Here is a 25,493-nt window from a genome sequence, read left to right as displayed (position 1 = left end):
AATGAAGAAAATACCTAATTAAAAAAAAAAAAAAAGTCAGGCCGAGGCGGGGGATTTCATTTACCTAATGCTGCATGATTTAACCTGTCGGCACAGCACAGTGGTAAACACGGAGAGGAGAGGAGACCAGCAATGAAGCTGGGGCGGGGCCCACACTCACCTGTCAGGATGGTACCTGGGAAGCTGCCACAGCTGGAATATGGGTTTGGTCTCAAGTGGAATGAGTCCTGTGGTTCTCGGTGGCTCTGCTGTACCAAAGGCACCTGGAAGCAAAGAAAGCCACACTGTAGGCAAGCGGCTCTGCCTCTGAGGTGTGTGAGCAAGGGCAGACTGTCCCTACTGTCCCACAGTCCCATCTAGGATCCCGGAGGGCTCTGTAGTGTGTTCCACAGGTACAACATTCCCTGGTACTCAGGTGGGTCCGTGAGGACCACACTGGGTGACTTTTCTCTGCCTATACTCTGCCTGCTACACAGCCCCAAGAGACACAGCAGGCACAGTTCAGACTCTGAGTCTCAGATATCCCCGCTCCTCAGCCTCACCAAGGCCTGTGCGAGCCCCTCAGAGGTCCCTCTGTGGTCAAGGAAACAGTAGGCTCTCTGGCTCTGGGGATAAGAGAGAGAGAAAGCCTTCCCTTCCCTTCCCTTCCCGCCGACCAATGTCTCTCTAGGACGAGGCCTGTGAGGGCGGCTTATAACTGGGGTCTCTTTGAGGGATCTATGCTGAAACTATTTTTTAAAACCTTTAAAAAACAATGTCTCAGAAGCAAGCTCCGGCACTTTTGAGGAGAGTGATGACCTTCGCCTAGCTTGCTAGGGCTTCGTCTTTATGAAACAGCGAGGTAGGGCTGGGGTGTAGCTCAGGGCTAGAGTGCTTACCTGGCATGTGTTAGACCCTGGGTCAGCCGCCCAGTACCACAGAGTACAAAAATAACAGAAGCGAATGGCAGAGAGGTGAGAACTACCTGCTCTCGCCACAAGGCACTGCCAGAGCCCACTTGGCACCAGCATTTTTATCTGTTTTACTATTTACTGTTATTACATTCTGGAGCTGGGCCCGTCCTTCCTTCGCTTTTTAATTCATTCTAGAGCCTGAGTATCCTTACCAAACACTAAGATCTCGAGGTGTAAAAATATAAAAGCAAAAGAAAGTGACTGACTGAAAACACTGTGACGGGAACTTCCCCCACCCTGGTCCTGGGCTCAGCTCTCCTAGAGAGCCACGGCCTGAGCTGGGTGCAGCACCAGGCTTGCTGGCACAAGGCTACACTGCTTTCTAACTCTGCTCCAGGGGCGGGTATGTCTCCTCATCCTTCAGAGTCCCGACATAGGAGACTGATAAGTTAGCTGCTATGGCCACTGTGAATGGATGTGCATAAGTGCGTCAGTGTGTGTGTGTGTGTGTGAGCGTGCGCGTGCATGTACTGTGTGTGTGTGAGCGTGCGCGCGCATGCACTGTGTGTGTGTGAGCGTGCACGCGCATGCACTGTGTGTGTGAGCGTGCGCGCGCATGCACTGTGTGTGTGTGAGCGTGTGCGCGCGCATGTACTGTGTGTGTGTGAGCGTGCGCACGCATGCACTGTGCGTTCTAGAGGCCAGAAGGCAACCCTGGGTTTTATTCCTCAGATGCCATCTACCTTTTAAATCTAAGGCAGGGTCTCTCATTGGCCTAGAACTTACCAACTAGACCTGGCTAGCAGGCCAGGAAGCCCTAGGGACCGTCTGTCCTTGGCTTCCCAGTGACAGGGTTATGGGCATTGCACAACCACACCAGGAATTTCTTTCCTTTATCTTTTGGTTTTAAAAGGTTTATTTTTATGTGCATAAGTGCTTGCCTACATCTATGTATGTACACCATATGCGTGTGCCCAGTGTCTGAGAAGGCCAAAAGAGGGTGTCAGATCCTCTGGAACTGGAGTTCCCGGAGGTTGTAAGCTGTCATGTAGGTGCTGGGAACCACAACTGGGTCCTTTGGAAGAGTAGCCAGTGTTCATATCTGTTGAGCCATCTCCCCTGTCACCCCTTCCCATTTTTGAAAGGGGTCTTATTATGTATCCCTGGTTAGTCTGGAACTGGTACCCAAACTGGCCTTAAACTCACAGAAATCTGTCTGTCTTTATGTCCCAAGTGCTGGGATTAAAGGTGTGCAGTGATGCACCTGGTGTCTACTTCTTTTTTAAATGCAGGTTTTGGGGCTGGAACTTTAGTCCTTGCGCTCTATTGACTAAACTATTTGTCTAACTCTATGACTAGAGTGCTATGAAAATCCACCACTCACTGTTCAAACAGCCCCTCTGCTGAGACCTGACCCTGCACAAGGCATCAGCATGGGGAGCCACATCAGTACTGAGGGAGGGAAGATGCAAGGTGCTCCCTCCAGGCTGTGGAACACAACTGAATGAGAGGAGGGGTGCCTTTTATACATAAAGGAGATGGGACAGCAGCGGCCACTTACCTGCTGAGGAAAGGCAGGGCTGGGCCTCATGGGCTGTTGGTCAAAGCCCACATCTGGGAAGAAGCTGGTCAAAGCTGAGCCCTTTGGGAAGTAAGGAGGTAATGGTTTAGAGCTGGAGTTCAGACTGAAATAAGCCCCACCCCCACGCTCCCAATGACTTACCTGGGCAGTGAGGAGCTGGAAGTCTGACTGTGGCAGGGAGGGGGCTGCCTGGGGCTGCTGAGTTGGGGGCTCCTGGGCATGGGGCTGCTGTAGGAGTGGCTGAGGCAGCTCCTGGGATGTGGGGTAAGGGGGTGGTGGGGACACTTGGGCTTGAGCGTCTGTGGGCAGGAAGGAAAGTGGGCTCTGCTCTGAGGTCACCATCTGTGAAACAAACACATGACCTGTTAGCTTCCAAGTATTAAGGTTCAGGGTTAGGAAGGCCTGGTGAGAGGAGAAGCTGGGCTCTCCCTGTGATGCTGAGAGAAGCCCTTCATATCACATCTCCACCTCATGCTCCGGAAAGCATTTCCTATCGGCATCATTTCTATTGCTGAATCAAACAAGAATACAGCCAATTTCCTCTGCTTTCTCAGTGCAAATAATGTTTTCTTTCTAAAGTCACGGCGGCTGGTGAGAGACAGAAGACTGGAAAAGGTAGCTGCACAACCATCCTGTACTAAAACAAGACACTAACAAAACGCTAACAGCAGAGAGCACTACCAGACAAAACCAAAATCATGACCAACACTAATGGGAGAAGACCATGGGAGAAAAGAAGATGGCACCACATCTGTAAAACAGCAGAAACAAAGAAAGCCACCAACAAGGAAGGCCAGAGGTAACCTGAGTCACGAGTCACGTGACTCAGTCCCTACTTAACTCTAGGTGTGAGGGGCAGGACCAGGATAAGCAATGGTTGAAATCAACCCCTGGTCAGAGTTTCTGTGAGGGCAACCAGCCTCCCTCCTTGATGCTGGCCCAGAGAGTAGAGGCATGGTGAACATTAACAAAACAAGAAAGAACTTTTGAAAAATAGTGCAAAAATCTTCCAGAAAGAAAAAAGAGAGGGTCCAGCAAGATGGCTCAGCAGGTAAAGGCTGTCACCAGCCCTCACAACCCTAGAGTGACTGCCCAGAATCACATGGTCAAGGGAGAGAATCGACTCCCAAAGTTGTCCTCTGATCTGTGTGTAGCGCCAGGTCCCACACATCAGACAAACAGACAGAGGAGAAATGAGAGGGCACAGTGAGAGCAGTGGGAAGAAACCCTCCAGACTCATTCCAAGGCACATTATCTCAAAGTCTCACATGCTGGAGATGAGAGAACATCCAGAAGCCTCCAGAGAGGGAGGGAGACGTCACTCAGTCGGAGGCCTACCCCTGGAGTAAGTCAACGGACACCTGATGGGAAGGCCTCCGCCGAGTCCCCTCTCTAGCTCAGCTAGTTACTAAATGGAAGGCAGAATAAAAGCAGTTTACACTCATGCCAAGGCACCTGTACTGCACCCCAAGGCTCACAGGATCTGTTTGACACGGGTTAAGCTTACTCTAATGCCAAGAGTCTGGGCCTGAACTAGAGGTGCTCAGCTAGCTCAACCAGATGACCAACTCAACAGAGCGGGCATTAACATCTGGAGCAAACCAAATGCTCACTTTGTAATTTCTTCCTGTGCTGTGCCGTGGGGTCAAGAGTCCGACCACATCACTGCAGCCACAGGGACACAAACACCACATATTGTTCTCACTGAAATGACAATAAATGAGCAAACTGAGCAAGGTATGGGGTGTGGGGGGCTTGGGAATGCTGAAAGAATACTGAAGCCCAATCTTGGATGGCAGGATGTCATTAGCCAATGTGGATCAGCAAAAATCCAAAACAAAATAAGCACGAAATAACATGTTTATACCAAAGAGATTAGCTAAATGGTTGGAAATGGCCAACTCCAGGCAGTGAAAAATGTGGTTAATGAGTTAGGGGAGACAACTATTATTTCAAAACACACCCTTCAGAACCATTTGCCATTTGAAACCATGTGCAGTTTCTAAACTTAAACATTAAACAAATAATAATATTAGAGAGTTAATGTTCTCTACTTTTAAAATATATCTAGAAAGCAAGAATACTTTTGTAGCTTGTAAAATAATCTTACAAAGAAAAACTAAAACAAATCCAATAATTTTTAAAAGCAAAAAAAAAAAAATTAACTTACTAAATGCCCTCTCATCTTCTCCAGAAGAAATCCCTTGGCCAGTAACTAGTAGAGTGATGACTAACCAGATCATCTAGACTTCTTCCCTTGTGTTCTAACAACTCCTCTTGGTAAACCATTACTCATTTACACGAAGCAGGGACTAGTTACTGAAGTTATAATGGATCTAGTGTATGGCAAATGGGTCAAAAATATATTTACCAGTGATTATGACAAGAAGGCCCACCCTAAGAGTTTAGAGTAAAAGCAAAGCCAGCGAGGCCACTGCCACGTCCTCCACGTCCACAATGGCTGAGGGTTCCAGATGTGCCTCTTTCTAAGCAGACTCCTTCTGGAGAGCTGTCAGTCTCATTACAACTAGGCTTTTATATAATAAGAGTACTGGTTCTCACGTATCTAGTGGACTGAGGGAAGAGGCTAATCCACTATTGAAGTGTCAGAACACCAAGTGTTTCGGGGGGTTTTCTCTGTGATTTGCTGTAGTTATTAGGTAAGTGATTGATTTAAAAAAAAAAAAAAAATAAAGTTTGCAACTTTAGCCTGAACTGCCTTTCATTCTGTATACCCCAGCCCTTTCCCCAGACCCAAGTTTATGAGTTAATGACTAAAAATAGTTTAATATTTACTTCAGGCATAAACATCACAAACCTGCTATTATAAAATCAGAAATGCACACCCCCCCCCCCTCTTATTCTGAGAAAAAGAGAAGCGTGCACTTGCAAGGGACTGCATGCATCTCAGGGATGCGCAGTGTGACAACGCTGACCAGATCCTGACCAGCCCAGAGATATTAGGTCGTCAACTGTCCAGCCTGCTGACTGGAGATGCTGCAGAAGCATCTTTCTCACCTGGGAGGCAGGATACGGGTTCAGTGGGCTGGTCGCAGAGAGCTGTCTGCTGAAGCCTTGATGTGCTTCAGGGCCAGGAGAGAGCGTGAGAGGGCTGACTGGAGGCTGCCTGCGCCGCGAGGGGCCACTCAGGTTTGTGGTGGAAAGAGACGGGTTACTAAGGGAGAAGAGCCGGAGGGAGGGGTGCAGAGCAGAGGCGTTGGCCACAGACGGCTGCGGGTGGCACTTGAGGGATGAGGAGAGTGCCATCTTACTGAGTGTGGCTTGGATGGAAGGGTTACTTCGAGAACTTTGGAGACCTGAAAGATAATGGAGTTACAAGGATCTTTTGGTGACTTTGGATCAAAGTAAAGCAAAGTCCCTACTAGCTGCACAGTCTCTCTCTACGTGCAAGAGCTTCTGGGCAGCTCTCCTATTGAAAATGTCTCAGGTGGACCAATGACAAGGAAAAGAAACCATACTTAGAGAGCTGTCGCCAAGCAGCCAGCTGGATGAGAAAAGAATCTCTGTGCCCAAAGAGGAAGAAGATTGACAAAACCATTCCTGGGGAAGCTCGGGTGGAGGTGAGCTCAGGCTCAACTCAGGGAACAGAACCTCAGGCTAGACAACAGCCTAGAGCCTCTACGAGCATCTGTCCTCACACGGCCTGGGTCCTCTGTGAACATTGGAGGACATACTTGCCCTAGACCTCTCAGCCTTAAAGTTCACTCTTTGATTTGGGCTTCCTTATAAACTGTCTGTTAAAAGTGTGTCCCAACTCAGGGGAAAGGACATTTCTGCTAGTCCCTTGTTTCTCTGAGGTGAAGGGGGATGAATCTTAGTATTAGCAAGACCATCTGGGGATGGAGTCTCCATAGTCCAGGAAGCTAGAGACCCTGTCCTGTGCCCTGCTGGATCCTTGGCGCTTGGCTCAAGCCACCCACAAACAGCACCTCTCTTAGTGAACAAGAGAGCTGCTGCTGCTGCTTTGACAGGCCACACCCACGGTTAGTTCAGTCCACTGCTCTGTGCTAAAAGTTAAGGAGCAGAAATGTGTGTTAGTGTTGATTAAAAAAAAAATTGTTTGTGGGGCCAGGATAGATAGCTCAGTGGCTGAGAACTTGCTTAGAATTCCTAAGGCCCTGGGCTCAATCTCTTGAACCACAAACAAAACAACAACAATAACAATAACAACAACAGCAAGAGCAACAACAACAACAGCTACAGTCTAAGAAAAGGTGAGACGTCGGTAGCTTAAACTGTAAGGAGAGCTAGAAATCTGAATTCAATTATAAAAGAAGTCTCATTCAAAAAGAAAGTCTAAATATATTTCAAAAGCATGTATTCCAGGCTTAAGAAAAGAAAAGGAAAGAAAAGGGAAGAAGAGCAGAGGGAAGGGGGGGGGGGAGGGGAGGGAGGGGAGGGGAGAGAAGAAGAGAAACTTAGGCTGGCCAGAAATTTGTGATGGACCTGCCTTAGCTTTCTATATTTTTATGATATATACATATTTTTATTTTATGTGTATGAGTACCTGCCTACATGTATGCATGTGCACTGTACACATGCCCAGTGCTGACAGAAGCCAACAGAGGGCATCAGATCCCCTGGGACTGGAGTTACAGGGGATACTGAGCCATCGTGTAGGTGCTGGGACCTGAACCTGGGTCCTCTGAAAGGAGAGGCAAGGGTTAACCAATGGGCCATCTCTGTAGCCTCTGTACCATACATTTTTAAGGAAGAGACACTATAAAGCTACGTGGTGTTCTGCATAAAATGATGTGCGTGGAAGAGGGTGACTGTCAATGACTGAACACGAGGTTCTCAGCTAGAAACAAAGCCTACAGTGCCAGCTTCTTCAAGGTCTGAGGGAGCTATGGCAACGGTGTTTTGTTTCAGTGACGCTGGGTATCACTGTTCACTGAGAGAGAATTCATCTAAAAGGGTAATTCTGAGTCTAGAAAGAACTCTTAATGGGCTTGAGTTTCTGTTGTGAAATAAATCAAAGAAACTCAGAATCATGAGACCTATGTCTTCTTAAAGTGCAACCCAGGCCCCTTGGAACAGTCTGAAATATCTTGTATCAAAGACAGTGCTGTGTGGCTTCAGAACTCACTCTTGACAGTGAGTTTGCACACACATGACTTGATTTCTAAAGTATCAAAACTCACCTTAAGAGATACAAGACAGTTTATTATTAAATGGTACCTCCTTCAAGAAATGCTCTCCTGAAATAAAAGTTAAGAGTGGGCTCTGCAACCAGCTGTGCAGAGCTGAAGCCACGCTGCTCAGCAGGAACCCACGGCCCCACTGCAGGCCCACTGCAGCTGAGGCAGGGAACCTGGTGGGGTCATTCCTGGTGGGCAGGCTCTGCTCTGCCTGGTGAGCCTCAGTTAAACAGAGTGGAAACCAGCAACCACTTCCCCCACTGACGTCCGGCCACTGAGGGGCCCTTCCAGATGGAACTTTCCTCAGCACCATCTCTGGCAGGCACCATGAACTGGGGTGGATGGAGGACGGGGTACCACCTGCTCTGGGTGCTGACAAGAGGAGCGTTGGTTCAACCTCAAGTCATCTTTCCGGAAACACAGGGTCTGGGCTGGGGACAATCAAGCCTGCACAGTAACACTACATCATATTACAGCCAGTACAGCCAGTACCACGTCCCTAAGCACTTCTGAACACTTGAATATTTTTGAACTGTTGTAGATTTCTACCTCATCTACATAAGCATAAACATTTCCATCACACCCATTGTACATTTTCTAAACTTTAAGGTACTGTCCTTCTGAAGTCCAGCGGGGAACTGGGGAGAGCTGAGGAAGGATGAAATGATCAGAGATCACCATGTGCTGATACAAACTGCAGGTCGCTCTGGGATGGTGCCTCTTTCTCCACTCCCAAACGTTCCTCCCCAAGTTCTCTGCACGCATGGGCTTGTGAAGACAGGGAAGGAGGAGGTGCGACAGAACTGCTCCAGAGCTTATCAAACAAGCAGAAATGGGGCCCCTAGAGCAGAAGCCAGCCAGTACAAGGATGTAGTGGCTCTCATTCAATGGTGCACCAAACACACACAGCAGGGGACACAGCCGAGGCCCTTACTCACCAGAGGAGGTTCTTATTCCCAGGTGAGTCATGGCAGCTGGAAGGTTGCCCACGCTGTTCCCCACACTCATGCTACCAAAGAGGTGGTCGCTGGTGTCCAGGGAGGCCGGCAGGGGTGCCGAGTAGTGGAGGTTGGTTAGATCTGGTAACGACCCTCCGGTGTTCAGGGTCCCCAGGAAGGGTGAGAGGCCTGTGTTCTGGCCATTATGTGGGAAAGCACTGAAAGAAGAGAAAGAGCATTACTTGTACAATGCATTTGGCTGTGGGAAAATGGGATGCTAATGCTGCCTCTTCCTTGCTGATGACTGAGACCCATGAGGGGTGCCTCTCATGAGAACGCAGTCTGTCAGCTTACCCTCTCTGGAATGCAATTTCCTTACATTTTTTAAAAAAAGATTTATTTATTATACGTAAGTACACTGTAGGTGTCTTCAGACACACCAGAAGAGGGCATCAGATACCTTTGCAGATGGCTGTGAGCCACCATGTGGTTGCTGGGAATTGAACTCAGGACCTCTGGAAGAGCAGTCAGTGCTCTCACCCATTGAGCCGTCTCTCCAGTCTGAAATTTCCTTCCATGTTAAATGAGACAGATTACTTGCAAACCGTAAGTCACTATATAAAATGTAAAACACTACATCATATTGAGAGTTCCTTTTGCTAGCTTGCTAAATTATTTTTGCTACCCAAACCACATACACATATCTAGTTGGGCAACTAGATAGATACCTTCCAGGATATATTGTTTCAATTAAATGTTCAAAAACTTTAAAAACATAGCAATTTGGGGCTGGAGAGATGACTCATCGGTTAAGAGTATTGACTGCTCTTCTAGAGGTCCTGAGTTCAATTCCCAGCAAGGACATCGTGGCTCACAACCATCTGTAATGGGATCCAGATGCCCTCTTCTGGTGTGTCTGAAGACACCTACAGTGTATTCATATAAAATAAAATAAATAAATCTTTTTTAAAAAGCCATAACAATTTTTACTTTTTAAAGATTTACTTTATTTTTGTATTAGACGTGTGCATTTGTGTGTGTGTGTTCATGGGACTGCAGGTGGCCTTGGAGGGCAGAAGAGAGTTAGGCTGGATAGTTTTATGGCAACTTGACACAAGCTAAAGTCCTGTGAAAGGTGATGACCTGAATTGATAAAATGCCTCTATAAGATTGGGCTGTAGGCAAGCCTGTAGGGCATTTTCTTAATTAGTGATTGATGAGGGAGGCCCCAGCTCATTATGATGGGGTCACCCAGGGACTGGTAGTCCTGAGTTCTATAAGAAAGCAGGCTTAGCAAGCCATGGGAGCAAGCCAGTAAGCAGCACTCCTCGATGGCCCCTGCATCAGCTCCTGCCTCCAGGTTCATGTCCTATGTGAGTTTCCATCCTCACTGCTTTTGATGATAAGCCGTTATATGAAACTGTCAGCATAAAGACTCTTTCCTCCCCAAGTTGTTTTTGGTCATGGTGTTTCATCACAGCAATAGTAACCCTAACTAAGAAGGGGGTTGGACCCCTGGAGCTGGAGTGACAAGTGGTGTCGGTCATCCATTGGTTCCTCTGTAAGAGCAAGAAACAAGTGCTCTTTCTCACTGAGCCATTTCTCCAGGCAAGTTTCCATAATCATGAAAATAAGGAAAACATTGCCATTCATTGATTAAAACCATTGACTGATCACTGTGTGCCAGGTACAAGGGTAGGCCCAAGAAGTGATGAGCAAGCAAGGTATATGCTCATGGCTGGGTCTGTCCTTTATATTTGCACACCTCGGGCAAGAATGCAATGGCAGTTAGCACTGCATCTGTTTTAGTCTATGTGCGCTGGAGGAGGGGTGCACACATGCCAGGGCCAGGGTAGGGTGTCAGGGACCATGATCTGTTACTCTCTGTTTTGTTCCCTTGACACAGGGTCTCACTGGACCTGGAACTAGGCTGGAAGCAGCAGGCCCCAGTAATCCTCCTGTCTCCACTCTCTGTAGCAATAGGGTTATAGCCATGTGTGCAGCCATCCCCAGCTTTTCACAAAGGTGCTGGAATTTAAACTCGGATTCTCAAGCTTTCCCAGCAAAAGCTCTGACCACTGAGCCATTGTCCTGGCTCCTGCCATAATCTTCCAAAGTTATAAATCAAAGGAATACACCCTCCTGTCTTGGCAAATCATACCTTTATTTATAATAGATCGGATTCAAATATAGACATCCCAGAATTCTTGGGGCCTTATATTAGCATACACCGGGACTGGCAGATATACCCAGTTTCCTTAGTTCATATTTCCTTCCAATACCCAGTCCTGTTCTGTGCTGGAAGGTGGGTATGTGACTGTCACACGTACATGTGTACTGTGGGTCCCTGCAGTTTCTAGAACTCTGGCAGCTTGGGAGTGAGCCCTCTCAAGGACAAGGCTTCTTGGTACTCATGAAGGAATCGTGTTCTTAGAGTCCAGAGAAGGAACAACAGAACAATCAAGCAGGCAGCTGTAATGCGGTAGGAAGAATGCTGTGCTAGGAGTGGTTAGAGTACAGTCAAAAGGTACAAGGAACACTGAGCACAAAAGCAAGAGATGCCGAAGACAGGAAAGTCATGTCCAGGAAGGCTACTCGTGGGACACGACATGGTGCTCATAGAACCTCGAGATGCCTGGTGTGGCCGAGGCAGTGCAGGCAGTGCAGGTGTTGAGAGGTGAAGAGGGAGAGGCAGATGTGGAGGAAACAGAAGGGAAGATGTTGTTGGGAAGACTGAGTCTTGAACTATAGGAGAGAGGGAGCCAAGTGCAAGCTAGAGATGCTACTGTGGCTGCAGCATGAGAGATGGCTTAAGGGAACAGAGAGGGGCAGCAGGCCAGGTCAGGAGCGCTTGCAGGGTCCCAGCTCAATCCATGACAGAGCAGTGTGGCTGATGAGAGAGGATGGGCTGAAGAAAACCACCTGAGCCAGAGAAGTGAGAAGGAATGGGTCACTCAACCCAGCACATCTTGTGGAGAGTGACCAGCCACAACTCTTGGCATCAGGGCCTATAGGAGACTCCGATAAAGCAGGAGACAGTCATAAAGAGTGCAATGTGTGAAATGATCAGCTTACTCCTGCAATCACAGAGCCTGACGGTATCTAGAACGGAAGGAGTGACCAGCAGATGGGAGGAGGCTTCCTGGAGGCCATTGGAAGCTAAGTTTGAAAGCTGAAGAATTCAGGTGAGCCAGGCAGGAAAGCCATTGTAGGCGGAGGCCAAAGCAGGGGCAAAAGGGAGGCAGGAAAGCACATGGTATGTCTAGGGACTGTGATGACTGAAAACCACTCAAGGTTAAGGTTAGGAGGGTAGGGACTACTGGAGGTGGGGCAGGGGAAGCAGGCACAGAACACCCGAGGCTGGATAGAGGGCTGAGAACAAAGACGTGGCGGGGGGGGACGCGGAGGAGGGAGGGAGCTAAGAAAACAAGTTATACCCAGTTTCCTTAGGACGGTAGGGTGGTCAGACCTGAGGGGCAATGAGCAGAGGCTGGAGGTAAAGGGACAAGTGACCTTGCTGAGTTACCAAACTGAAGAGTGCAGTGTTGTGGGAGCACAGGGATGAAGAAGTGTGGATGGATGCTGGAGACATCTGTGGCAGGACTCAGGAACATTCCTGGCTCCTGGCCTGGGGAAGCCACTCACTGGAGCCCATGACAGACTAGGGGATGGGCATGGAGACAGGTAAGAACAGAACTCCTATCTAGGTCCTTAGCTTGGCTGCAGAGTCTGACATGCAGCTGGGATGTCCCTCATGGAGGGAAGCACTGGAGGAGGTGACTCACAGTCTGGGGGACACTTTAACTGTAACAGTGGAAGCAGAAGCTGGGTTACTTTCAAAAAGTGTGGCTAGCTAGAAAGAGGCCGTAGGAGCTAAGAGAACTGGTTGCCTAGGAGACACAGGTTCACCAGCATCCATGGTGGCTCAGAACCATCTGTGACTCTAGTTCCAGAGGATATGATACTCTCTTTTGGCCTACAACACATGGCATACACATGGTTCACAGATATACATGCAGGCAAAACACCCTTACACATAAATTATACATATATACTTGTAGCTGAAAATTCTGGGAAGCAGAGGGAATGCTAGGTAGTGGAGAGAGGTCTCAGAAAAGCCAGTTCAGGGGAGGGCCAGGAAATGGAAGTAATCCACTTTGACAGCAAGGTGCCTTCACACCTGATAGCAGAAGAGGCGATAGCAGGAGAGGTGTCAGCGAATCTGCTCTGTAACAGCCTCTTCTCCATGTAAAAGGGCCAGAGTGAGGCTACCATGGCTGGGGAGAACCTGGCAGTAGATGGGGCCATGTGGACGAGTGAGGAGGGAGGCTGTGAAATACGCATGTATTCTTATCTTTTAGATGGCTGGATTCTGTCTTTCAGAACTAGCTACAGAGGTCAAGTTCAAGCACTAGAAAACCAGGACAGTGAGTAGCTCATTGCAAGAGCTTCCTGTGTCAGCAGGTAGGAAGGAAGGTTGGGACAAGAGCAATGGCCAGGTGGGTTAAGGAAGACTGTGATGTGAACAATGCGAGCCTGGTCATTAGTGACATCAAAACGATTCTGTAGTTGGGAGAAATACAAACGGTCACTTCTCGGATGTTGCTACGATCGCTCCAGTCCCTGCTAGATCTGCTGTAAGGCAAGCAATGTTCTTCATGGTTCAGATCCTTCTAGTGAGTCCTGTCTCAGTGGACTCCAACTACACAGCTTCCATACTCATCATGCTTTGCACTTGCTGTTCTCTCTGCCTGGGTCGCTCGTCTCCTTTCCTCAGACTGGATTCTGTCACCATTACCCTATCAGATGGCTTCCACCAGCATCTATCCCCCCACTGCTCATCCACGTCTTCCTTGGCTTTGCCTCCTTTTCCCTTTCTGTTTCACTAAGAACACTGGCACGGTACAAGCAGGGACTGACTTGTTCTGTTTATTTCTGGATCTGGTCAATACCCATCTGTATGAACTGATGGAATGCTACCGGTGAGAGCAGCAAGGCAGCCCCTTAACCTAGCAGATGCTAGCTCCAGAGCTCCCCGGGGTAACAGACTGCCTGAGAGTTGGTTTGCTTGAGGTGTCAACCAAGGTGTGCTTTCAATTAATTAATGAGTTAATCAGTTACTTAAATGCATGTGTGGGTACATGTTCAGAGACTAGAGACCATCCTTCCGGCTGTTTCAAAGGTTCCGCTAATAGTAGCTTGTTGGGGTCCTCAGCCGAGTCCCCCACCCCAGCCTCCTTTGATGTGTCAACACCTCGGCCTCACAATCCCTCTGCCTCTTTATTCTCTCTTAGTCTTATCTTTCTCACAAATGCTTTAGATCTGTTCGTATCCCAGGCATTTTTATATTGTATATGTTTTTATAATCTATCCAAAATCTTTTAGGAAGTAAGTCTGTCTGTTATAAAACCCACGTACTAAGCTGGGTGTGGCGGCACACACCTTTAACCTCAGCACTTGGGAGGCAGGTACTGGATGGTATCAGTGAATTCAAGAATAGCCTGGTCTACAGAATTAATTTTAGGTTAGTTGGGGTTACATAATGAGACTCTTGCCACAAAACAAAACAAAATTAATTAATACATAGTGCCATAAACTCATTTTAAATTGCAAATCTTTCTATTCATACATTTTTAAAAATTGTAGTGAAATATACAGATTATAAAATTTACTGCTTTGACCATTTTTGTATGCACAGTTCAGAGGTATTAAGCACCTCCACAAAACTTAAACACCAACTTCTCTGTAGACAATCAAATTAGCCCATGTCTTCCTTTCCTGTCAACCGATGCTGTGGCCTGCCACAGGCTGTGGCTGATGCGTACACACTTCTGCTTCTTCCAGACAAGGTCTACATGCCCAGAGTCTATTGAGCTATTCTAACACTTGCAGGGTAATTTACTGGCTTATGTCAACTGTATAATGAACTGTCTCAAAAACATTAACTATGAGGACCAAAGAGAACAGACATTTTATGCAAATGCAGTTGACTTTGGCTTATAAACAGCTCTGTGACAGAGCAGGAAAGACTGGAAACCTTCAGCAGAAGGAAGGTCACTTACTTGCCGCCCCCAACATCACAGGATCGAGGGCGCCCCGACAGGGACTGGATCTGGGAAGAACAAAGAAAGTTGGGCTTACTCAGTGCACAGCCAAATTCAAGTGTTTGAAAAGTGGGGATCTGGGCACCCTAGTCAGAGGCCAAGAGAGACCAAGCAAAGCAAGGGCATCTTGAGGAATTTTAAATTTCTTAAATTTCCAGACAAGAAGTATACATAACATTAGCACATTTTCTTAACTCGATGCCTTACTAACTTACCTTCTAGTTAAATGTGACTTCCTTCAAAAAGGCAAATGTTTTGCATATTTAGATTTAAATTAATTTTTTTTCAATTAGCAAGGGAGAAAAAGAAGGAAATAAAAAAGCAAAAGCAAAAGCAAAACAAAAAGCAAAACGGGGCAATGGGAGAGGGAGGAGAGGAAAAGGACCCTGGAACTAGAGTGTGCATTAACCAAGGGAGACAACCTGTCTCTCAGAGAGAGCGGCTCATGGTATTTGTGAATGCACCTGCACACCATTATCTGTCTTCTTTTAGGCCCCTAAAGTTAAAACATCAACACATATTTATAAAAAGCTTTCGAGACCACACCGATGCAGAGACTTCCGAGAAGTCTGATGGAGGAAAGGGGTGGGACCAATGGGAGGGTAGGGTGGAAAAGGGCCAATGTGATCCTGCTGGGAGGGAAGCCGGTCCAATGGGATCCTGAGGGGGAAAGAGGAGGGAAGTGGAGACCAATGGGATCCCGAGGGGGGAGGAGCCAGAGGGGGGCGGGGGTAGTTAATCACAGAGACCAAACAGCCAACTGCATCTGGGCATCACTAGGGGTGGATGGAGGACTTTCTCACAAGACAGCTCTCTACAGAAAGAGGCTAAGCTGAGCTCCGCAGTGGGTGAGGTTTACAAAGGGTCGTGGAGGGAGGCCAGTGACAGAGAAATCAGTAGTAAACAGATGACTCATCGCTGCTTCTCAGAGAGCTTGGGTCAAAGGCCTTTGATTTTAGGAATGATCATCTGGCATGACAGCAGTTCTCGACAGGAGCTGGAGATAGCTCCAAAGCAGAGACATCTGCCCTTTCATGCCCAAATCTCCGGGCTTCTGACCATGTAAGGTGAGCAGCTTAACAATTTCCGTTCGAGAATTAGCAAATCCACAGAAAAGCTAGGAAACCCCAGGGGCACTGCCCTAATCGCAGACAGATCACGGTGACCGTGGGGGACAGATCTCCCCACTCTCTTTCCAGTGTCTGTGTCCAGATAAATCCTCTCTTCCTTTTCCCAAGGTCTGGTTTCCACCTCTGCGGGGCAGGCTGCCAGGACTGACAAGCACCCAGGACAGCTCACCCACCTCCTTGCTCTCCCACAGGTGTTTAGGCAGTGGCTTCGGGACATTTAACAGATTCTCTTCTTTCAGCGGACCCGGGAAGGCGGCTACTAAAAGGGAGAAGAAGCATATTCATTGAATTAGTGAAGAGGGCGGCCAACCTGGGCCAAATAAATTAGCTTGTTTAAAACTGCTGGGGGGGGGGAGTAGGAGGGGGTGGCGGCAAACCTTTAATCCCACACCAGGGAGGCAGGGACAGAGGCAGATGAATCTCTGTGAATTTGAGGCCAGCCTACTTTACATAGGAAGTTCCAGGACAGCTAGAGCTACATAAAGAGACCCTGTCTCAAAAGAAGAGAAGAGAAGAGAAGAGAAGAGAAGAGAAGAGAAGAGAAGAGAAGAGAAGAGAAGAGAAGAGAAGAGAAGAGAAGAGAAGAGAAGAGGAGAGGAGAGGAGAGAAGAGAAAAGAAGAGAAAAGAAAAGGAAAGGAAAGGAAAGGGGAGAGCAAAGCAAAGCAAAGCAAAGCAAAGCAAAGCAAAGAAAATTTTTAAATGGCTCTTAGCATTTAGGGTTGGCTGTCGAAGAACCTGCCACGTAGCTCAGGCTGGCCTCAGGCTCTCAGCTATCCTCTCAAGTGGTGGGATTATAAGCATGTGCCACGCTGACTAGTGAACATGATTTCTTTAGCAAACACTATTTTTAACATACGTTTTTCTTTAATTATTGTATTATTTTGTGTGTATGGGCGGTTTGCCTATGTGTGTCTGTATACTATATGAACACTAGTGCCTGTGGAGACCAGAAAAGGGCATCAGATCTTCTGGAACTAGTCATAGATAGTTGTGAGCCACCATGTGCATGCTAGGAATTGAACCCGGGTCCTTTGGAAGAGCAGTCGATGCTCTTACCCACTGAGCCATCTCTCCAGCCCTTTGTGTGTCAGTGTAGAGGCTGAAGGACTGGTTAAGAAATGGATTCAGGGCTGGAGAGATGGCTCAGCGGTTAAGAGCACCGACTCCTCTTCCGAAGGTCGTGAGTTCAAATCCCAGCAACCACATGATGGCTCACAACCATCCGTAATGAGATCTGATGCCCTCTTCTGGGGTGTCTGAAGACAGCTACAGTGTACTTACATATAATAAATAAATCTTTAATAAGAAAAAAAGAAATGGATTCAAATGTGAGGACAGTATCTATCAATAGCCAGGGGACAAAGGCAGCACATCTATGGGAAGCCCAGAAGAGACAAACATCCTTGCTTCGGAGCAGACAAGCATCGAGGCTTCAGAGTTGAGTGCCCTGGGATCCCTTTAGACACAGCAAAGGACAGTCAAGCACAAGAGTGAGGGATAAATAAAAGAAGACACGGTAGCAAGCACCAGCCAGGATGCTCTTGTTATCTGACTGTGGGTTAGGTAAAGAAGAGCAGTAGGAAATAAAATGTACAAGTCTGAGACCTGGCCAGGGCCCTGCGGGTGTGGGGAAGGGGGTGTGGTGAAGTACACACTAATCAAGAAGACACATAAAGAAGGTAACAAATGGAGATGAGGCGGCCTGGGCAGATGGCCCAGTGGATAGAGCACTTGCCCTGTGAGAGTAAGGGACAGAGTTTGATCCCCAGGACCCATGGAAAAGCCAGGTAGGCATGGCAGGTGCCTGCAAATCCCAGAGCAACAGGGGCAGAGACAGGGGCTCCCCGGAGCAAGCTAGCTACCCTCGTTTAAACAGGCAAGTGATGGATTCAGCGGGACATCCTACCTCAAAAAATAAAGTGGAGAGTAATCAGGGAGAATACCCAATTTTGGGCTTCCACATAAATGGTGCAGTGTAGGTGCCCCTCCCCCATGTCCACACACATCCACGTACGTCTCATGGCTCTACAGCAAGGGACTGTTCCCTGACTGCTTTAATGCTCTGAGCCATACCAACGACAGCAAGAAGGCTGAGCCACAAATCAAGTAAAGGCTTTTTGTTCTCAGACACAGACCAGAGGTTAAAGGTGAGTTCTGAGAAACTATGTGATCTAATGTCAGGAAGATACTCCACAGCAGACCCTGGAGACTGCTCAGCATGAGGGAGGGAGGCTTCAGGGTTCCAGGGACTGTAGGGCTCCCCTGTGACTGTCTTGACTGTCCTGCCCTTGGCCCTCACAAGATGCGTAACAGATCCCAGGAAGTCACTTAAAACTGAGATCAAAGTTAGGTGCATTGGTACAAGCCTGTAATCCCAGCATGGAGAAAGCATAAACAGCAGGACCAGGAGTTCAAGGCCAGCCTGGGCTATGTGATACCATAGCTCAAAGAACAACCATCAACAAAATGGGAGCCAAATTTCAGAATGAACTCTAAGAAAAGCATTTAAAATAAAAATTAAGTTTCTTTTATTTGTAAGTCAGTAAAAGTTGGGAAATAATTAGAGTCGCTGGCACAGCTCGATACAGTCCTCATCATGGCTAACCGCCCAGTACCAGTGCGACAAAGGCTGCCTCTGCTGAGACAAGCAGGCAGGCTTTGTGAGTATGCCTTAGTGTCCGTCAGTCCTGACTTCAAAGCCCTTGCCCCTTGTCCTTCTTTTCTCTGTTTCTCTCTGTGTGCATGGCGTCCTGCACTCCCTCTGGGCCACCCCAGCTGGGTTACTCCTCTCTGAAGAGTATATTTTGTCTATGATCTCATTGGTTTTCTTTTTCTTTTTCTTTTTTTGTTTTTTGAGATAGGGTTTCTCTGTGTAGCCCTGGCTGTCCTGGAATTCACTCTGTAGACCAGGCTGGCCTCGAACTCAGAAATCCACCTGCCTCTGCCTCCCGAGTGCTGGGATTAAAGTGTGCGCCACCACTACCTGGCGGTTTTCTTTTTCTAATCACTAAATAAATGCTTCAGAGCTGTGAGCCCTGTGAGGTCCTAAGACTGGTCTGCTTCTGGGTAATGCGTAATAAACAGTGCCTGGAGCACGCAGACCCACTGGGACTCTCCACAACTGTAGACGAGAACAACCGGCTTTGAGCAGCTGTAGTTCAAGACAGCAGGAGAACAAGGACAGACATACAGAGAAGGCTTGGTGGGAGGCTAGGGTGGCCCCGTGACTTAAAGGCTCCTAAGAGACCACTACAGGAATGTGGCAGAGACAGGCTGCCTGCCTCAACTGGTTGTTTCCTTTGAGGAATTCGCTGTAGTTTCTTCCCATATGCAGGTCTGTTGGAGTCTTTGAAGAATTAACTGGGAAAGGCCCTGAGACCATGTCTTCATTTCTCCCGAGAGATGTTTCATGTTTTTATGATTTTACTCAACACCTAAAATGGTTTGCGCAGAAAAGGAGTGCACAAGGTGATGTCAGAGGGCTCGGCCTCTCCTGTGGGACATCCTTGCTTATGTCTTCCACAAGCTTGGTCTCTGACACTCACACTAACTTAGCTGTTCAGCTTCAGATTATGAAAATTGCGTATCAGCTTATAAAGATTTAACAGTGCCAGGGACTGAATGGCTGAGTAAACATGGCTGGGCCCCATCTGTGGATGGCATTCAGTGATACCAGCGTATCTCTAACATGGGTCTCACTGGCTTAACGAGCTCAATGTCAGTAAAATGTATAATTTTACCTTAAAATAAATTTTCACTTATTTTCTTTGAGACAGAATCTCATGTATCCCAGGCTAGTCTCAAGTTCTATGTGTAGCCAAGGCTCTCTCTGAACGTCTGATCTTCCTGCCTCCATCTCCCAAGTGGAGGATTACAGGAGTGCACCAGTATTTCTGGGGCTCATTTGGTGAAGCTTGGGCTTCACGCAGGCATGACAGGCAGTCCAGCATCTGAGCTGCAGCCTTAGCCCAAGCTTGCCTTTCCCCTGAACTGCTTAAATCTCTCAGCCACTCTCCCTGTGACTTTCTAAATGGGCCAAGGCAGTGCTGAGAGAAGGTCGTGGAACAACTGGTTAAGCGCCTGACTAATTCCCATCTTCATGTGGCTACAACTCTTGCTTTTCCGCACAACCTTGTGACTGTGGTATTGCATGGACTTGGGAAACAGGGGACCATTGTAATCTAGTCCCACATTTCCTTTCTCAGGGCTTTGATCATTTCTAGCTACTTAGAGCATCTCAGATACATAATCCAAGTAACAGTTGGCAGCCTTTACGTAAATGTGATGGTCAAGGCACTGAAAGGTTTTATACACGTATGTCTATATGTACATTTATGGATATATGTGTATATTCACATGTGTATATACGTGTACATCAGCATCCCACCCCAGCACCTGTTCATACCTTCCGCATGGCCGTCGTTTTCACCATCACAGAAACCTGGCAGGGAAGAGAAACAAACGCACACTTTTATATGTGGTGGCTGCATTGACTCATGCATTAGAATGGCTTTTTGAGTTGCAGTTGGATGAGTAGCTCTGCCATGTCAGAGCTCATCAAGGTGCTGTAGCGCTCACACTACAAGGAGACGAAGTTACTCCAAGGCTAGAGCTGATTCCCAAGCACTCTCCTTGAAGTGTCTTAGTCCTAAACGTTCCTGCTGACTCAAGGAGCAGTGGCTGACAAAGTCTGAGAACCTGTCTTCAAAACACAAAGCAAAAAGTTTGTCTTGTCACACTCCCAAACGTGGGATCCCAGGGGAGGGCAGGTGAACTCTGAGTCCTGTCACTGGCCTGCCACTGACCATGGGTCGATGGATGCTATGACACATTCTGGACTCTTACACAAGTTGTTTTAAAAAATACATACCTGAAGCCTAAGTATATGTAATATACTTATGTGATAGCTAGTCACAACTATTCTAAAAAGCTGATTTGGTATCAGTCCTGACTGACTGAATAACAGCTGGCTCAGGAAGCATACTGCAGCTGACTACATAGAGCCCCTTCCACACCACTAAGTGAAAACTGAGGAGCCATCCCCATACAGACTGGGTAACCGTTCTCCTCAGAGCAATCAGTTACACCAAGTGAGTTGAATCAGTATAAAAACTGAAGTCTAAGCCTTTAAACATAGCTCAGCTCAGGTAAGTTTCTAGATGAAATGGTTAAGCTATAAATTAACCCAATTAGTCTATGAAACTTAAACACACAATAACCATCCATTCAGCAGATACTTGCTCAATCTCTGCAGTGTACAACAGAGGGTTGGGGCAGGTGACAAGGTGCAGACAGGAAGACAGTGTGGCAGCAGATTTTGTAAGTGGCAGAAGCTGTAGCGTTGTTGTGGAGCCCAGGAGCAGGACGGACACTAAGAGCTCCCAAGGTGCCAAGAGCTTATCAATTAAGCATACTCACAAAACACAGGACTCTCCCAGGCCACCAGAAAACAGAATCTAAGTAAGTCACTAAAACTTTGTTTTGAGTGCATGTATCAGACCATTAGGGTGAGTCTGTTAAGACAGGATTCCCGGACACAACCTTTAGAGATGTTGATGCATGTGTGTGAACTGCATGTCACTCAACAGAAGAGTGCTTGCCTAGCATGCTAAGGCATAGATTTGAGCCCAGCGCCACAAACAAACAAAGTAAAAAGTAAAAAGTAAAAAAGTAAGGTGGTGTAAGGCGGTGGTACGCATGGTGCGCACCTTCAGTCCCTGCACTTGAGAGGAAGAGGGACGCGGTTCTCTGAGTGAGAGGTCAGCCTGGTCTACAGAACAAGTCCAGAAGAGCCAGGGATACACTGAGAAACCTTGCTTTGAAAAGGAAGATTAAAAAAGCAATGCAAAGCGGCCAAGCTGCCCGAGAGCTGGACTAAGCCACTGCTTATTCAGTCCGTGATTGAGTATTGCAAAGACGGGCTGCCTGCACAGGCCGTCAGGATGCAGGACGCAGAGGCAGAGGCGATGCTCAGAGTTGGACAGAAGGAGGGGAGGAGCCGCTCAGTGACATTTGCACGTATGGCTTTTTAGGTCTGGCTTTTAAGAAAGGGTAGGGAACTTGCCTATTCCAATCACTAAAATGGGATTATTATATTAAAAGTGATAAATGGCATTTTATGCAATGGTTTATTATGGTATGCTAAGAGTCTCTTCATCTTCCAGACACCAAGTTTAAGTACTAAGGCTGACGATTCCCTGTGACACACAGAGCTATGACAGCATGTGCATCTCAGAGGCGAGCCGATTCCTGGGGTGGCATCCTGCTGGTGCCACCCTCTTCCCTAGACTGGAGCGGGAGGCAGGCTTTGTTCCTGGGTAGGCAGCAAAGAACAGGGAGGTAAGATGGTGACAGTTGCTGTGTACCTGGCACCTTACACAATGACCTCATGGAATCTTTGGAGCAATTTATGAGCTATGAACTATTATCCCACGCAAGGTCACACTGTTAGTTCTGGGGCTGGCTTTCTGGGCAGGGTGCCTTCAGAAAGACCATGTCCCTAGCAGCTGTGCTGGGCCAGGAGGAGTCAAGCAAGAGGAAGTAAGGTTAAAGGGCTGCCTTGGTGAAAACAGGCAGAGAGCAGGAGTAAGGAAATGGGAGCAGAGGCAGGGAGCGGCGAAGTCTGGCGATGGACTAGAGGAGTGGGAGACATGGGTGAAGGAGTCTTCTAGTCATTCGGATGAAGTGGAGAACAGAGGCCTCGGTTAGAACCAACCCAGTTAGAGACTGTTGTTTTTATGGTAGAGCATGAGGCTATGGGAAAGCCTCGAGGCCAGGAAGCCAGATAGAAAACCAGACGACTGGACAAAAAGCAGTAGAGCACACTGCAGGGAGAGAAAGAGCGGGGCTTAACTGCAGTGCAGGGGTGAAGAGTGAGGGAGTATTATGTATTGCTCTCAGGCAGCCCACTTAAGTAGCCAAAGGACAGTGGCGGCAATGATTGACAGGTTTATTTCAGTAATAAAATGCCAGATTTAGATTTCTATTACTGCTACTACTACCACCAACACACAAATACCGACGAGCACAACGGTAACAAAAGGGTTAAAAAACTAAAGGCAGAGTTCTGACTAGTTATCTGGAAATAGAGGACATTAATTCAAAGCAGTCCCACAGGGGACAGGACAGCAGTGACCAAGGTCACATGTGTTGCAGGAAACTTTGGAGCCTTAGAGGGCTGACCTAACAAAGTACCTCTGAGTCCATGTTCCTTTAATGTGCTCTCATGTCTGGCAAGCCTAAATAGCCCCTCACAGACTTAATGTGAAATAGAAAGACAGGGTGCAGGTATGGTCACCACAGTACATTCATAGTTTCTGGAATCGCAGCCTTCCCATCTAGACTTTCCTACCACACTGACGACACGTTCATTTTATATTTTATTCTCTCTCTCTCTCTCTCTCTCTCTCTCTCTCTCTCTCTGTGTGAGAGAGAGAGAGAATGTGTGCACGTATGATCCATGATCCACGTGCACGTGGAGTCCAGAGGACAACCTTGGGTGTTGGTCCTCACCTCCCACCTTCTCTGAGACAGGCGCTCTTCTCCTTTGCTGCTGCACCCGCCCTGCTTCCTGGCCCATGAACTTTAGGGGCTCTCCTGTCTCTACTCCCCACCTGCCCGTGGAAGTACTCGGATTTCAGGTGCATCCTGCAGCATCTGACTTTTTCATGGCTTCTGGGGACACACACACAGACTCTCATGTCTGCATGGCCAGTATTCTACCTGCTGAGCCTTCTCCCCAGCCCTTGGTGACTCTTTAGACCTGAGGGTCTTGTGTCAGGTAGACAAATGTCAGTAACGGGCTTAGCTCGCTCCTTACTGCTGCTGTGGGTCAGAGCTCACTGCTGGTTGAAGGGCCTCTGAGATACAGATTACATCTCTGCCCCTCAGCAGAGACTGAAGGGTCTACAGTCCTCAGGGATGGCCATCGGCAACCACAGTCTGCACTCTTGCTCTTAACTCCTAGGCTGCTAATAAGGGCCACTTTAGCGCCTTCTCCAATTACTATGAGAGGGGGACAGTTTGGGGATAAAGCTAGGCTGTGAGACAGGGCAAATGTCACAGAGAGCTACTGTGTTGATCCACCCAGATCTGTATACCAAACAGTAATTAAACTGCACATGCTACCAGGGAAATGGGCAATTAAACAAGAGAGAAACTATAAAAACCCTGTTTGGTTGTATAAAAGTTTATTTCTGTCATCTACGGCTTCATATCACTTGTGTAATTGTCATGTGACTCAATAACCATTATGAACACTACCAATCACGTAGCAGGCTAATGGCTTGGCTTCCTGGGGATGCAAACCGAGCTGGCAAACATATCGTACACTTGACGACTCCTGTAGCTATACTCCAAGCTAATGCTCCCTCAAGATCTGCTCCCGGTACCTACAACGGGAGGTACCACTGTGCCAGCAGATTCCCAGAAAGGGCCATTATTATTGTTCTCACTTCAGAACCTAGTTCTGGGCTTTGATTATATTTTCCCATCACTTTTTAAATCTTTACTTTATTTGGTGGGTCCTATAAAAAGAAATACTTTTTTTGTGAAGCTAGTTGATATTTTTAAAATCCAAAAGGAAAGAAAATGAAAAACTTTAATGAATTACAGGGGGAAAATACATAAAAACCATTTAAAATAGCTCCCACCAACAAATATAATTCTCCAGAAATAATTCTCATCCTTGGAGACTTGAATAATATTTTAAACACACTGGCTTTCCCATGTAAACACATCCATATTTGGATGTGTTTCTGAGTTCTGTGGTACTTGAAAGCGACTGCAGAGCGGGCACCCAGTGCAGGCATCCATGCTGGGGTGGGCCACCTTCTGTAGCTGGCAGATACTGTGACCCGCAATATCTAACACTGGCATGAAAAGGAGAGACCACCAAAGTTCCCAAGGCACGCAAAGAGCTGTCCACACCCTGCCCCTTCCTCTCCTCCTGGTTTCCTATTGCTCAGGGACTGGATAGGCATGTGCGTTGTTCCACCTCTCCACGCAGTCCCACACCTGCTGACAGCTCTCACCTCTACCCTCAGAGACCAGGAACTCTTAGAAGAAATTCTGTTTCTTTAGTTACTTTCTCTTTATACAGGAGCTCAAATGTTCCTTAAATTACCCATGACTCCCTTGTCCTCTCTAGGTCGTTAGTCCCTTCTGCAAAAGGAGAATCTCAGCACGGAGGGCAAAGCTGAGGCAGGAATCCAGGGGTTCCAGGGACGATCCTGCTAGGCTAGCTGGGTCCCAGTCAGCGTGTCACAACCTTGCTGTGCGCATGGCACCCCACTGGTTACAGACTCTGCTTTTTAAGGCTTTGTTTATACATATCCATCTCTACCTATCCCAGAGCCAATCTCTAACCTCCCACACACCCCACTTCTCCAACACTGTTCAGTGACCCATATTCAATTTCCAACTTCTGCCAACTTCCCTCTCATATTCCCATGTGTGGAAATATAGCAGACGTCCCCGTCCAATTCCAAAGCTCTCAGACTTTACAAGCAAAGAGTCATTTCAATAAATGAATTGTATAAAGGGAACAAATATCAATTACTATCAAATCCCACCCATACTATATATGCAAGGAAGAAAGGCCATGAATGGCTCTCCTCAAAAGAAACAAATATTTTAGGCTTTAAATAGACCATAACTGTAAAGAAAACTGGAAAAGCTAGTAT

The 25,493-nt window shown here is 47.5% G+C and overlaps 1 protein-coding gene across 1 annotated transcript in view; it reads right to left on the bottom strand.

Moving 5' to 3' along the window:
- Positions 1-25,493, bottom strand: part of Crtc3 (CREB regulated transcription coactivator 3) — a 104,663-nt gene that overhangs the window by 3,220 nt on the left and 75,950 nt on the right. The window contains exons 7-14 of the mRNA XM_021168643.3: positions 20,216-20,251; positions 15,983-16,068; positions 14,638-14,687; positions 8,576-8,793; positions 5,494-5,792; positions 2,617-2,817; positions 2,455-2,535; positions 161-263 (exon numbers count right to left, since the gene is read on the bottom strand). Of these exons, the coding sequence (XP_021024302.1) occupies positions 161-263; positions 2,455-2,535; positions 2,617-2,817; positions 5,494-5,792; positions 8,576-8,793; positions 14,638-14,687; positions 15,983-16,068; positions 20,216-20,251 (1,074 nt within the window). The remainder of the gene's footprint in view (positions 1-160; positions 264-2,454; positions 2,536-2,616; positions 2,818-5,493; positions 5,793-8,575; positions 8,794-14,637; positions 14,688-15,982; positions 16,069-20,215; positions 20,252-25,493) is intronic.

The sequence above is a fragment of the Mus caroli genome, unplaced genomic scaffold (assembly GCF_978045245.1).
Source record: "Mus caroli unplaced genomic scaffold, Mus_caroli_1 scaffold_8, whole genome shotgun sequence".
NCBI classification, from domain to species: Eukaryota; Metazoa; Chordata; class Mammalia; order Rodentia; family Muridae; genus Mus; species Mus caroli.
The sequence above is the reverse complement of the archived record's forward strand: the minus strand, read 5'-3'. Positions and strand labels throughout refer to the sequence as shown.